General features: G+C 50.7%; 1 protein-coding gene across 3 annotated transcripts; it reads right to left on the bottom strand.

The window, feature by feature from the left end:
• Positions 1–375: 375 nt before the first annotated feature.
• Positions 376–14,306, bottom strand: F2 (coagulation factor II, thrombin). Of its 3 annotated transcripts, XM_073348210.1 has the most exons (14): positions 14,174–14,305; positions 12,807–12,970; positions 9,892–9,916; positions 9,646–9,696; positions 9,032–9,137; positions 8,762–8,898; positions 5,850–6,152; positions 5,283–5,384; positions 3,998–4,124; positions 3,270–3,437; positions 2,759–2,932; positions 2,350–2,528; positions 1,106–1,176; positions 376–650 (listed from the first exon to the last, which is right to left on the bottom strand). In XM_073348210.1, the coding sequence occupies exons 1-14, from the start codon at positions 14,250–14,252 to the stop codon at positions 507–509; spliced, it is 1,830 nt and encodes a 609-aa protein (XP_073204311.1). In that variant the 5' UTR covers positions 14,253–14,305; the 3' UTR covers positions 376–506. The 3 variants fall into 3 exon arrangements, with proteins under 3 accessions (XP_073204311.1, XP_073204312.1, XP_073204310.1); XM_073348211.1 differs by lacking the exon at positions 1,106–1,176 and having other exon boundaries at positions 490–650; XM_073348209.1 differs by lacking the exon at positions 376–650 and having other exon boundaries at positions 672–1,176; positions 14,174–14,306.
• Between the last annotated feature and the right edge of the window lie 357 nt (positions 14,307–14,663).

Here is a 14,663-nt window from a genome sequence, read left to right as displayed (position 1 = left end):
GTAGGTGGACAGCTGCCCCTTGCCTTCCTCTTGCTGAGGGGGAGGTGTTTTTGTAGCATTTTAACTGCTCCCCCCCCCCCCGTAGCAGTTTAGTGTTTCCTTTTCTATAGGCTCAGTTTAGGTGCTGATGCTCTACAAGTGACAAGGAGCACATAATCAAGTTTCTTGGTTTGTACCTTGAGGCATTATCCCAGTTTGAGAGGTGATGTGACTTGCTTATCTCCAGGGCTAGGGCCAAATCTTGATGTGTTTTGAACAAGTCAGCTTACCATGTACTACTTAATGCTCTGGTGCTAGGGGCACAAATTACATAGATAAGAGTTAGTTGGAACCAAGTCCTGATCTTACCACTGCCAATATACAAAGCAAGCACAATCCTTGCTATAACCATTTTATTGGCAATGTTGCCAGAGAATGCTTCTAGCCATTTTACTTCAGGTTCCTTAGTGTTCATATTGCTACAAATTAAAGCAGCTGTAAGAGTTGAGATGTGACAGATGCTTTCTTTATTGCCCATATTTGTTGATGGTTTTTAGCATCCATTTCTTCAAGCGGAATACATGTGTATAAAATCCGTATTTATCATCACGATCACAGCCTTCTCCCCATGAGACAATCCCCACCTGATACCAGCGGTTATCTGTTGGGCTCTGACAGAGAGGAAAATAAATTAGTGCTCTACACACAGTGCTACTAGGGGTAAGATTTTTGTGCCCTAGACATCTTAGGCCTCCAGCTGCCCTAGGTAGAGGTTCAACAGTGATAGCTGTAGCCTAGTTCTATGGGAGCACTAACAATCACCTGTTGATATGCTCAGGCAAGCTTACATCAGGTGTGTATCCAGCTGTCACTCCCTTAAACTCTTTATGCATTGAGCCTACTGGTAAAGCTAGATCAATATAGAATGTGGCCTGATTATTTCAGGATTTCTCTCTTCAGTTGTTCAAAACCAGAAATGGATCTGCTGTTTAACTGTAGCTGCAGCCATTTGAGAGAAGTACCTCCCCACTGTCACTTCAGCCCTCTTAACATTATAAGGCTTGTGCTGTGACCTCCCAAAGTCTCCCCTGAGCAAAGGCACTGCTCTGGTGCTTATTGCACATACCTTCATGACAAAAGGGCCCCCACTGTCCCCCTCACAAGCATCCCCTCTCTTGGCATCTTCAGGACTGTACCCTACAGGAGAAAAGGCAAAGGGTATCTGATAAGAGGAAAAGGGCTGTTCTCTTCTTCATTTGTATCTTTAATGTTACACTGATGCTAAGTCTGGGAAAGGTACTAACCGTAGGGCCCTTCCAAACACCCCCTCACTGAACTGTGTGTGTTGTCATAAAGCGACAGGTTTACTTGATTTAATGTCTTTATAATGAAAAGCTCAAATAAAGGTGCTTCCTTATAGCCACCCCCACCTTCTGTTTCCCTCCATTATCTTTCTCATGCTGCCTTAATTCCATCTCCTCTCCCCTGGGTTAGTACAGTGTCCCAGACTTCCATCTACTGTGATTCCCCTTCTTCACAGCTTTGGTCTGGGATATTGTAGGTCCCTCCTTCAAGCAGAATCCAGTCAGTCTTCTCACATACATTTAACCCCCTCCCCTATTTAGTACAGGATCCAGTTGCCCTTATTTAAGATCATCCCTAGCATTGCTGTACTTTTAGGGGGAATAAAGATGCTTTTGCTTTTCTCACCTGATTTCTTCCTATAGCAGGGTGGGCAAAATATGGCCTTCCAGCCCTCAAGCTCCCATTGGGGAATGGGGTCTAGGGCAACCAGGAACCATGGCCAATGGGAGCTGTAGGGGCGCTACCTGCAGACAGGGCAGACTACCTGGCCACACTTCTGCGTCAGAGCCGGGACATGCTGCTGGTGTTATTTAACGCTAAGGTTTTCAGCAATGCAAATTGAATGAAGCACCATGTAAAACAGTACTGTAGCGTAAGCTGGCTCTGACAGTCACTCCCTCACATTCAGTATCCTAGGTGTTGACCAATACTACAGCCAAGCCCTCAAAATCCCCTAATGCTGAACTCTGCTAATTATGTATGTTTACAGGAGCGAGGGGAGAATTCCAAGCCCCATTCTATCTCATTTCTCACAACCAGCTGATGCCCAAGAGCCTTATTCATGGCCCTAAGTTCTTCACCCCCTACATAGGCTGGGAAGTCCAGAGGTTCATTCATGCCCTGGGCATACTATTTCTTCAGGACAGATAGAAGTTTACTGGGCAGTAATTAAGCTAAGTGAGCCCTTGCATTATGGCACATGGTACCAAGAGCAACTTTGCCCCTGACCCATCCATCACTGTCCCCATGTGTAGCAGTTAGCTCTGCACACCCAGCAGCACTTACCTGCACAGAACATGTTGTCAGTGAGTCTGATATTAGTGGATGCCTTGCAGGTAGCCTGGTTGACTATGGGGAGGTTCACCTGTTGCAGAACTGAAGGCAGGGCGACTGTGCCAGAGCCCCAGGTCTCATACAGATTACCCCATCCAGATACCCGCCCTTTGAATCCTGTCAGCATCAGACTGGGGGAAGAAGCAAGGTTAAAACACATGGAAATAGTACATGCCACCCCTATAGCCTAGCACTGCCCAGACTCTGGAGGGGCACCTCACCAACTGGCTCCCCTATTGCAAACCAGCACAAAAGATGCATCCTGCTTTTTGCCAGGGCTTTCCTGATCCTTCATGTAGACCCAAAGGAGACATTTTCAGCCCTTCTCTCTGGGGTTGCTTTCACCCTCCAGCCTCCTCACCTCTGCACCAGCTCCCTGGTGGGCAGGCAGACAGGGTGGATGCGGTCGCTGAAGGCTATGGGTTTCTTCAGGAGTATCAGTGCAATGTCTCGGTCCAGGTTCTCTCTCCAGTTGTACTTGGGATGGATGATGATTTTATCCAGCATGGAGATTTTTTCTATGTGCCGCTCGTACCTGAAATGATTCCAACAGAGGGAGAGAAGTGACTGTGCAGCAGCAGCTGTGAGCTCTGGGGGCTGCTGGCCCTCTGGCTGGCTTGCAGCACCATCCCTCTCACAAGGAAGAATGGCCATGGGAGGGGTGCAAACTGCCCTCCCTTTCACTTTAGACTCTGGGATCAGTAGAGCCTCAGTGAGTAGCATCTCCATGGGAACCCACATGACAGTCTGGTTCACCATGGGGGTTCCCATAAGGCCAGATGACATCCTTTCTAGACCCCAGCTTTATTCTCCCATTGCATTCGTGGGAGACTCCCATCTGCTTCCCTTCCCTCCCCCATTCAAGTTCTTACTTTGTTCTCTCGTGCTTCCCAATCCGCACCAAGATGTCATCTGTGGTGAAGTTCTTGTCCCAGGGTGGGTAAAAGAGGCAGTGGGCAGCAGTAAGGATCCAGCGGTCGCTGATGAGGCTGGCACCACACACCAACTCCTGTGGACTCTTCCGGAAAAGCATCACCTGCCTGGGATGGGAAGAGAGGGTGAGAGAGTTACCCAGGGCACTGGCTCAGCTGGCTGCGTGTTCTTACATGCCTTGCAGGGACAGCAGTTCGGCGTGACCAGGGAAAGCTGCCTTCACTGCCCCAGGAGACCATGACAGCACTCCTCTGGCATGAGTCAGGTCTAGTCCTTAGGACCCTGGGAGCTGGAACTGAGGATGAGTATTCTCCTTGCAGTCCTATCTGAAGGGTACTTTTCCCCTGCCACTTTCCCCATCTAAATTAGCCTTCCAATCCCTGCCATGGCCACCAACAGAGACATGTGCCTGCAGAACTGGAACAAGTAGGATAAGGGTGTAACACAAAGCCTGCAGAGTGCTTCCCTTTCCATGGCAACCATGCACTTGGCTCCAAAAGGAGAGAGGGAGTCTCTGTCCAGCTGTAGTAAGTACTGTCAAGTCAGCCCCCAGAAGGGGCTATGAGTAGAGATGGTGCTGGGTGAATACTCCATGCCAGCCGACGAGACTTCTGATTTCCCCTGGTCTAAAAGGAAAGACTAAAGAAACTGCAGCAACAGTACTTACCAGGGGGCACTTCCAACTTCTGCATTTTCCCCCTTTACAATCCGGCCCCCAATGTAGGAGTCCAACAGCTCCTGCTCACTCTTATCAGAAATCTTTTTCTTCTCAAACAGGGGACGGATGCCACAATCTGAAAAACCAGGCAGCCTGTCTCTGTTACTCTACCTGATTTGCAATGCAGGGGACCTGCTCTACAGACAATATGCTTGACTGGGAGTAATTGGTAGCTGCATGCTCAGCCATTGTTCTTGCCTCATTTTTAGAGTTACCACCTGGCTGGTATTTGACTGGCCTGGCTGTTTTTTTTATGAATTTGCCAGGTACCAGAAAAATAAATGTAATCTGCCTGGTTTCTTCCATATGGGTCTAAAGATTTAGATTATCACCACAATACACTGGGATATCTAATGTTAAAAGTTTGTGTGTCCAGCTAACAATGCTGCAGTGTTCCCACTTCCACAGTTTAAGCAATAACAGATCAAAAGTGTTGAAAATATAACCACTGCCTGCCCCCCAACATGCAAGCACACTGCACGTGTGAGAGAGAGGGTTTGAGTCATGCAGGAGTGAGGAGACGTGCAAGGTATATTAAATAATGGAAGATCAGGGCGATGGTGTGAGTGATCCTACTACTCCCCTCTTCCCCACCCCCAAATAATGATAATAAGAAGAAAGCTCACATCAGAAACTGCACATTCAATGATAACCGGCTAAACGAAACAGACTAAAGGCTGACTGGCAAAATGTGCTGATAAAACAAACTCCCATTTGTTATCGATGATGTTCTCTCTCTACATACTATAAGCGGCTGTTGAAGGCGGGGGTTGCGGAATTGCTTTGTGGCTGGGGTTGTGGCAGGCTTGCTTTGAGGTGGGGGGGGAAGTGCTGGGTTTTTTGCATTTCAAAAGGTGGTAACCCTACTCATTCTTTATTGTGCTCTTTGCTGGGAGAGGCTGGGACTGGAAGATCTCCCAAAGCCAGCAGTCTTGCACCTTCTCCTACAGCACTTCTTGCTCTGAACCAGGGCTGAAGTAGCAGGGATCTCCCTATGGCACCTCCTGCTGGGGAAAGCTGGGACTGTAAGGGCTGGAAGCTCCTTCACAACTGGAGGCTAGCTTTGGATGAGCTTTTTAGACAGAACCTAAAGTAGTTTTAACATCCACTTCTGCTTTCAGCAGTAGGCATTTAACAGGCTGGTTTTTCTGAGAAGCAATGCATTGTAGGAAGGAGCCGCAGCTTCTGCAGCACTTTTGGTGCTATATTTGAGCCTCCTGGGTCCTTTGCTCACCTGTTTCACCTGAACCAAAAGTCTTAACATCAAAGAAGGTTTGGTGCTGTTGGGTAATGGTCCGCCCTGCTATTACGTCATCCATCTCATCCAGGGGCCTCGCTGAGAGAGACAGACAGAGATGTTGAGAGGCAAAGCTCCAGCGTTTTACATAGGACTTCAGAAGTGGCACCATCCCTTCCCACACGTAGTGGAGTTGGTGGAAGTATTGCTTTTTTAAGGAAGACTATTGGTTCAATTCTCCTTCCCAACCTCTGGCCAGCAGGTGAACTAATAAGCAGCATCCAGTTAGCTGGAATATGGGGGCAGATTTTGAGGTGGTGTGGGGGGTTGGGGTTGTCAGTCAATAAAGAGCCTCTCAAGCCTCAGGCATAGTCTTACATGTGTACACATACACCATGTGACCCACACTTGCACAACTTCATGTAAAAACATGAATTCCATACACGTTGCCTACCATGAGGCTGAGGCCCACCATTCCTCACCACAGTACTGTATCCTCCTGGCTACTGTGAATTTCTCCCACCCTGCAGGCCCAAGATCCCCATACCCATTGACGCGCCTCACCACAGTAGTGCAGGTCACAGTACTCAAAGGTTGTATTTGGATGATCCACATAACACCAGACACCTTCATCATCCCCATCAGGATTCCGGCAATAATTCTCCACCAGCTTCACTTCTGGGAGAAAAGTAGTTCCATGGGACAGCTCCTTTGCCTTGTCTGAGGCCCATGGCAAACACTTGGCCCCAGAGACGGTGACAGAAAGAGTCCCACTAAAATGTAGCCCTTTGTCCGTTTCACATGGCTGCTGTGTTTTGTCCAGTGGAGGGTCCCGGGGAATAAATGGAACTGTGGTCTTGTCCTGACCTGAAAGATAAGGAGCAAGACAGCCGTTATCAGACTCATGGCCCTGCAGTGGGAAGTGCTGGTGTCTGGCTACAGCCCAGATTCCAGCAGGCCCCAGAACACTTCACTATGTCCCATCACGCCACCATGTCTGGGAGTCCCCATCCTGAATCCCATGGGGTACCCCACAGAGCCCAGGAGCCCCCTCCTCACCAGTGAGGCACCTGGAAGTGCTGCTTCACTCAGAGTAAAATGAAGCAGACCTTCATCCCACTTTTCCCAGGTATTAATGGAACTTCAGTGTGTTTGCCTTTTCAGGGGAAGGCTCTCTATATTGATGGCCCAGGCTCCCTCGCTCTCACACACACACACGCAACTCTCTGCAGTCCTATACTCATGCAGCAGCCTGGCAGTCTCAAGGAGGCCTCAGGGGCATCTTTGTTAACAAGCTTATGGAGGGTTACCCAAGAAACCACCTACAGTTCTGAGCTAGAGCTACCACTGCCCTCCACTCCTTTGAGCACATGGGGAGATAGCCCTTCACAGCGTCCAAACCACAGGCCTCCCCAAAACATTTCTGCCTCAGTCAATGAGACAAAATATTCTTCACAGCCCCAACGTCTATTAGTTCTATAACCTTCCTCTCACAGGTCTCGCCTGACGACAAGCCGTGGGGAGCAGGGCTCCAATTTCCTGGGCAAGCAGGCAGACACCAGGAGAGATACTGTGCAGCTGTACCTTGGCCTCACCCTCCTTTCATTCTCCTTGTGTTGGCAGCTGCTGTGACAACAGCAGGCACATCTGTGATAGTGTAGCTACCTAAGCGAGCAGCAGCAGGGTCAATCTTAGCTTCCAAGAAGCTGCCCCTCGGCGTAGCCAATTCTTACCCTGCATGAGCAACCAGGGCACCATCCATGAAGGGAAAATGATGCCTCTCTAATGTGCTAGTCTCTCAGCATGTAAGCAAAATGATGGCTAAGGGAGAGTCAGCTGGTAAAATCCTCTGCCATGGGTCAGAAACTGGCCAAGGTGCAGAGACCAGCACAGGGACATGTGGCTAAGTCTCCCCTGGCAAAAGGGAGTCAGTGGCACTTACTGACTTCACTATATTTGGGTTATTTAAAAAATAATGTATTCACATGCTCTTATTCCTACTTTCAGCCTTGAAAGCTCCCCTATTAGGAGGGCTGCCATCGCCTACTGTCAGCAGGGCTAACGCCTGGCACAATGGCTGCCATTTCCTGAGAGACTCCTGCATGTGGACGTGAGGCTGCTCCAAGCGAGATGGCTACCACATCCCATTATGTTCCATGAGACTGAGGCCAGGCTGCTCTCAAGGAAGATGGCTGCCACTCTAGAGGGAGCTAGAGAGGACACGGGGGAGTGGGGCTGAGCTAATGAGGTGTAGGGGAGACTAAGTGGCTGTCTAGGGGGTGCAGCAGCCTGTGGGAAAGCAGGGTGCAGAGCACAAGGGGGAGGGGGCAGCTGCCAAGCCTGCCAAGTGAGGGAGGGACAGGGAGGGGGAAGGACACAGCGCTGTCAAGGCTGGAGAATGCTTCATGCATCACCTGCCTTTGGCCAGGGCTGGAGTCCTTCTGCCAACCCCTCTCATGTTTCAGCTCTGCCTGAGGTAAAACTCTCTCTGATTGGCTGCCTGCCCCACCTCCTGGGGAAGCCCAGCCAGCCAGGGCTGCAGCAGGAAGCGGGACACGCCCCCAGGACCCGCCCCCAGTCTCACAGGAGGGGAGGAGGGAGCAGTTCTGGATAGCTCTGCTCCCCTCCTGTGAGCAGTGGGAACAGCAGGGATTCCTCTGCTCCTTCCCCCTCCACTCTCCCTCCCTACAACACCTGGCCATGGAAGAGGGGGGGCCGAGGAAACCCTGGAGTTGCAGGAACAGATGTGAGGCTGAGAGCTCCTGCAGCGGGATGCCAAAAATCACCTTAATCAATTTGGGACTATTGGTACCACCGATTGTCACCCCCCACACTGGAGGGGGCAGAAATTTTTTAAAAATAACCCAAAGCTATGTTTTGTTTTGGTCTCTGTCTAACATGATTTTGTAACCTTTGGGGCTGGCAATATTGAGAATGGCAGTTCCCCACCCCCTCAGTGATGAGAGGATAAGCGGAGGTCAAGCAGTGAGACCTGTATTTTTGTGTGTGTGTGTGTAAGGCTGAAATTTGAAACCTGAGAGGATCACACACAAATTGGGGAGGGATGATTTTGCCATAAAGGTTACTTAAACAAACAAACAAACAGAAAGTAGGCAAAAAAATGCAATTTATTCATTCCTGATTTACGAATGCCTGAGGCTGGCAGCAGTGATGCAGCTGCTGAAGGCTCTAGAGAGCACAACATTATTGACTGTAGCAAAGAACAGTAAAGACTGAGCACTTCAAAGGGACCTAAGCAAGCTAGGTGAATGGGCAGCGCAATGGGGAGCCCTCTCCAGCTCAGTGTACCTTCGCCTTCCAAGCCATAGCTTCTCCACCCGTTCCCACAGGACTCCTCCCTCCCACACCCGCTCTCCACAGACCCTCCCCTTTCTTGAGGTCCTTAGTATCAGCATTAGAGTAAATTCTTCCCTCCCAGGGAGCAGGGTATCTCAGGGCCCAGTGTCGAGGCTCACCACACACTGGAACAGCACACTCCTCCCGTCGCACTGCTGGGTCTCGAGTGTAGCACCAGGGGCCATTTGGGTTGTCGTCTGGGTTCCTGCAGTAATTCTTGGTGAGATTGGCATTTGGATGGGTGGTGGTGTTAAACCTATGAGAAAGGAGTGATGAGGTAGCTAGCAGCCTAGCGAACCCTTCCAGTCAGGGTTGTGGTCTTCCCCACAACCTGGCTCCTCCAACCAGAGCTGGGATTTAGTGTGTGCGGAAGAGGGTTATGGACTTACTCAGGTCTGTGAGGGAATTTGCTTGTCCAGAACTGACATTCAATCCCTGACTTGGTGACAGAAACTGTCCCCCGATAGTTCTGCCCGCTGCCTGCGACACAGTTTCCTGCCAAAGTCCCAACAGAGGGCAAGTCAGACCCAGAAGGAAATCAGAGGCACTATTTTCACTGAGTCCATAGGTACCAGCCTACAAATCCCCGACTTCGGTTCTCACATACATGGAGAGACCCACCTTAAACAAATTTTACCACCAGATCATCTGGATGGACTTCACTTCTGTATCTCAGTGCCTTGATCTGCAGCTGGAGGTAGCTGGGAATAGTGGTGAGGAACTGGCTCCTCACTGGAGCTGACGGCAGCTGGGCATCTATCCTATGCTATTCCAAGGGGGACTCCAGGGTTTTTAGGATGTTAATGAAAAGTGTTTGTGGGGGATCAGTATGGCAGGGAAGTCTAAGGGGCTCTGCCTCCCCCTCTAAGGGCTGTTGCTCCCCAATATTGCCCATCTGATGACCTCCCTGCTTCTTTAGAATTTCCTCCCAAATTGTGCTGGGAGCAGGTTTCCAGGAACTCACCATCTCCAGTAGCTCATGAGGTCTCCAAGCCTCTCTTACCTGTCAGACACTCATCCAAAACTGTCCTGAGGTTCCTCTGGGATTCACACACTAACAAACAAGAGCAAGAAACCTGTCAGGTCAAAGGGACTGCAATAAGCACTGCATCTCAAGTCAGCATAACATATGAGGGGATAGAGCCCTGGGGAGTGGGCCCTGCTAATGGAGCAAGGGAGCCAGCTCTCTGGGGTACAGCTGTACAGCCTGTGGGACATCAAAGCATTTGCAGGACTTGAACCAACTTACCGCTGTATTTCCTCCAGAATTCATTCTGCAAAACAAATGCAAACACTTAGGAGCCGAGTAATGGAGCCTCAGCCCTGCCTTAACTTCTGCAATTCAAACCAAAGCTAGACACTGTCTCAGTAAGAGAATGTCCCTTCTTGGCAAACAGGGAGCAAACTCTGGCCCTGCTGAGATCAAAGATACTGGAGCACAACAGAGAGAAAGTGACACTGAGTCACATGCTTTCCTGTCAAATTCTGGGGCTACCTCTCCTATCACAGCCCTGCCCCAAATGGAGGCTGTTTGAAAGGAGCCCATTTCACTTCTGGCTGACCTATCTCAGCAGCACGACAGTTTCCAGCTGTCAAACCCTCTTCAAGCAGAATGCTGCCTTGAGAACTACCCCACTTGGGGAGTAGTAGGGGACTGGAGACAAAGCAATTCGGGGGGGTGGGGACAGGGGACGGGACACTGGCAGTAATGGCCTTTCCTGTGGTCAGCTGCCTTCCCTCTTCATTCTGAGCTTGGGGTCCCTAAGTTTACATCAGCCAGCCACAAACGCCTCTCTCCTTCCATCCCTGCAAGGTCAGGCACCAGTGGCAAGCATTATCTCTATGATTTATATTACAGTAGTATCCCAAATGTGCTGGGTGCTGTCTAGACATATAGTAAGGGACAATCCCTGGTGCAAAGACCTCCTAAACTGGAAAGACAAATAATTGACAAGATTGCTACCAATCAGCCCCTCACTCCTTTGCTTATGATGTATCCGTGGGGGCAAGGGATACATCATAAGCAAAGGAGTGAGGGGCTGATTGGTAGCAATCTTGTACAGAACTTATCTGCAGGGTACGTTTGTCCTCACTAGAAGGGTATACATTCCAGTGCACACTAGCATGTTGCAACTAACTGGCTTGTGTGGACCCTGCTTGTGTGTACTAAGAGTGTGCATAGGGTTGCCAGATGTCCAGTTTTCAACCCAAACACCTGGTCGAAAAGGGATCCTGGTGGCTCCGGTCAGCACAGCTGACTGGGGCGTTAAAAGTCCGGTCGGCGGCACAGCGTGGCTAAGGCGGGCTCCCTGCCTGCCCTGGCTCCATGCAGCTCCTGGAAGCGGCTGGCATTTCTCTCCAGCTCCGAGGTGGAGGTGCAGCCACATGGGCTCTGTGCGCTGCCCCCGCCCTAAGTGCCTGCTCCGTAGCTCCCATTGGCTGGGAACCATGACGAATGGGAGCTGTAGGGGCAGCACCTGCGGCCTGGGGCAGCACCTGCAGAGCCCCCATAGCCATGCCTCCATCTAGGAGCCGGACATGCTGGTCACTTCTGGGAGCCACCTGAGATAAGCGCTGCCTGGAGGCTGCATCCCTCACTCCTTACTGCACACCAACCCCTTGCCTGCATCCAATTCCCTCCCAGAGCCTGCACCCCCTCCTGCCCTCCAAACCCCTTAGCCTCAGCCCCAAACCTTCTCCTGCATCCCAAACTCCTCATCTCTGGCCCCACACCAGAGCCCGCACCCCCAGCAGGAACCCTCACCCCCCCCCACAGCTCAACCCCCAGCCTGGAGCACACACAAACCCTGAACCCCTCATTTCTGGCCCATCCCCCTGTCCCAGCCCACACCCCCAGCCAGAGCCCTCACCCTATCTCGCACACCAAAACCCTGCCCAGCCCAGTGAAAATGAGCAAGCGAGTGAGGGTGGGGGACAGCGAGTGACGGAGGGTAGGGAGGATGGAGTGAGCGGGGGTGGGGCCTCAGGAAGGGGTGGGACAGGGGGCAGGGCAAGGATGTTCGGTTTTCTGCAATCAGAAAGTTGGTAACCCTAAATGCACATTAATATAGTCCTGTTTCAAAGGTGCACTAGAGAACTTTAGTGCACACCATCATGGGCCAGCTAATGTGTTACACGCTAGTTTGCACTAGAATTTACACCCTTCAGGTGTAGACTAATGCACCTTGTAGGCAAGCCTGCAGTTTCACTTATTTTAAATATATATATAAACCATTCTTAGCTATGGCATAACTAGACATTTTCAGGCCTGTTTTGTTCCACTGAATGCCCTTGCTAGTCACAATTTAAAAGCAAATGAAAGACAATTGACCAACCTTAGTTTAACTGGCCTAAAAATTGAAAGTAGGCCCAGATCCCCACGACATGCACGTGCTCAGCAGGTGCTGAGACACAAGCATGTGCCATGTTTGCAGGATGGGGGCTATAGCTGTTTGGAAGTCTTGCTTTTGTATTAACCCTTACTTGCTTAGTTAGTTAGATTTTTAAAATCTTTGCCTTTTTGTATTTGAGGTCCCCATCCTGCAATCAGACCTAATAACTCCAACCCCTGGGGCTCTGCACAGATTGTACTTTAACCTAGGCCTAATTCCTGTGCGCTCTTACCTGTTTTAAATTAATTTTTCATTTTTAGAATATTTGGCTCTTCCCTGTATCAACTAAGATTTAGTTTCCTTGTACAGACCTTTCCCAGCTGTCTTGCACCTCGTCCCCAGCACACACTGATTTACACGCTTTGTGATGTTTATTTTTTCCCAAATAGAACAAAATATACCTAATTTCCCCTCAAACCTCTTACCTCCACCAAGCTGCATCCCCCCAGTAATCAGGATGGGGCTTGTCAGGTACCTGCCTAGAGTTTTCTCTTTCCCTCTGTCAGACAAGACAGCTCCCAGGACTGCAAGGGTGCTGCCACCAGAACCTCTCTGACCTTTCAGGAGGGAAAGGTAGTTCCTGCCCCACTTAGGAAATATGCTGTAGAGCCAAAGTCATTCCTTGAAGGGGGTCTGGGATCTCCTTAGGGAACAAACTGCACCTCACCTTGACAGCCCCTTGATGAACCCTTTAGAAGCTATGATTCTCGACTATCTGGTCTCTCCTCACACTACACACGAGGGAACATTTCCTGGGAGTGGCTGTACATACCGTGCGAACAGTGGACTCGAGGGCTTCAAAGGCCTCCTCATAGCTACATATCTCCTCTAGACACTCCCGTTCCAGGTTGCCTTTGAGCATCTCTTCCAGGAATCCCTTGTTGGCACGTCGCGGGCGCTTGAGCAGGGAAAGGGCTTCCTGCTGCCCAAGGAAAACTACCAAACCAGAACACCGACCAGTCACTCGACACAGAGCTTGGAGAGAACCATTTCCTTTGCAGGCTCTGCATGTCTGCTCATGGGTCTGAATCAGTAAACACACACAGCCAGCGAGCCTCTCCTACTGCCTGACCTCTAGTGGAAAACAGGGGATGAAAGAGGCCCAGCAGGCCCTATCCAGTTCACCCTGAGTCCACGTGCAGGATTAACCTCCCTGCAATCTATGAGCTACGGTTGTGACCAGTCCTAGATGCCCCAATAGCTGCGGCCTCCACCCCTTCCCTGTACATTTCCTTCGGCTGGGCCAAACCCTGTCTGCTTGGAGCATCAGCTCTCACTGTCTTTGTACTGCCACATACTGGCAGCTGTTTCTCTCACTTTAGTGTGGGTCTTTTTGCAACCCCAGCTCAGTGGGATATGCTGGAAATCACTTCCATCTGCCTGTTCAGAGACCCTGACTTCCAACCTAGCTTCAGCCTTCTCCCATTCCTCTACATAGCAGTGGGACAGAAGAGACAGTCAGAAGGTCCTGTCTGACGGGACCCTGGCCCCACATCATGGAGAGACAGGAACGAGGGAGCAGAAGCCCTAGGGGGGAACAAAGGAGGAGCACCAGGCACAGGGACACAGTATACTGCATATGCCTGGGAGTGAAATAGGGCCTAGCCTGTACTACATGTATTGCTCTGACAGCCAGAGGGGCAAAGTGGAGAACAACAGCCCCCCTCCCCCGCCATAAATAAAGCAGGTCACCAAGAGAAAGTCTGTGGCCCAGGAAATGCCACATGTGGCCAGCACAAGGTGCAGGACTGATTAAGATACCCCTTCCCTCCCCCAGGTTCATTCATGCTCCAAGACAGGGGGCTTTGAAATATACAGTCAGAATAACCCAACACAATCCACTGAACTGTAGTAGCCAGCCACTCTCCCCACCCCATCCAGCTCTTTCCCCAGAACCTGGGGATTGCTACTTCTCCCTACACAGCAATAGGGAAGCCCTGTGCACTCTCGCCCCACTTCTTAGCAAAGTTAACTCTTGCTGTCTAGCTGGAACAAAGCCCTGGCCACTCCAGGGACTGTCAGCTCTTCATACAGGCTTCCCCTTCCAGCTGCAGCTTGGGAATGAACAGTCCCATTTGTTTTCCTCAGCCTCCCATCACCCCTGCCCTAGCCTTCCCACCATACCCAATGAGCCCTTACCCCTGTCATGGCTCAGCACGAGGTGCTGGAGGCAGAAAAGGAGCAGGCTGCCCAGCACTCTGACTCTGCTGTGCCTCATGGTATATGCCTCAGCTGGAGGGGAAATGAAGAGGGAGCAGGACAAGAGAAGTGCTAGCCCCGCCTGGGTTAATGTTGAACCAACATGAAGAAATAGGACCCAGGAGGTCACCGTGTGTGGTGTGTCAGGGACAGTGGGGCTGAGGCTCCTGCTGTCCCTCCTCCGCTTGGCTTCTCTCCCTCCCCTTCACGCATTTGCACTTTCAACCATTTTACTGGTCTGAGCAGCACAATAAAACAACAACAATTATACTACCTAGCTCTGATATAGGACTGTCATAACCACCATCACACTGGGCAGGTCAAACACTTCAAAGAGGAGTGACTGCAGCCTCACAACTGCCAGGAGATCACAGATGGGGAAATGGAAGCCGGTGGAAAGAGAAGGATGCTCCCGGGCACCCAGTGAGCC

Source organism: Lepidochelys kempii, chromosome 6, assembly GCF_965140265.1.
Source record: "Lepidochelys kempii isolate rLepKem1 chromosome 6, rLepKem1.hap2, whole genome shotgun sequence".
Taxonomy (NCBI): domain Eukaryota; kingdom Metazoa; phylum Chordata; order Testudines; family Cheloniidae; genus Lepidochelys; species Lepidochelys kempii.
This window is presented reverse-complemented; position numbering and strand designations above follow the sequence as displayed.

What these genes read in the sequence shown, in the direction of transcription:
- F2 (XM_073348209.1), bottom strand. Translation starts at nt 14,252, where the DNA reads ATGAGGCACAGCAGAGTCAGAGTGCTGGGCAGCCTGCTCCTTTTCTGC. An exon ending in TCGAGTCCACTGTTCGCACG is followed by an intron (nt 9,917 to 12,806) that starts GTATGTACAGCC and finishes TTTGTTTTGCAG; the next exon opens with AATGAATTCTGGAGGAAATA. An exon ending in AAATTCCCTCACAGACCTGA is followed by an intron (nt 8,899 to 9,031) that starts GTAAGTCCATAA and finishes CCTTTCTCATAG; the next exon opens with GTTTAACACCACCACCCATC.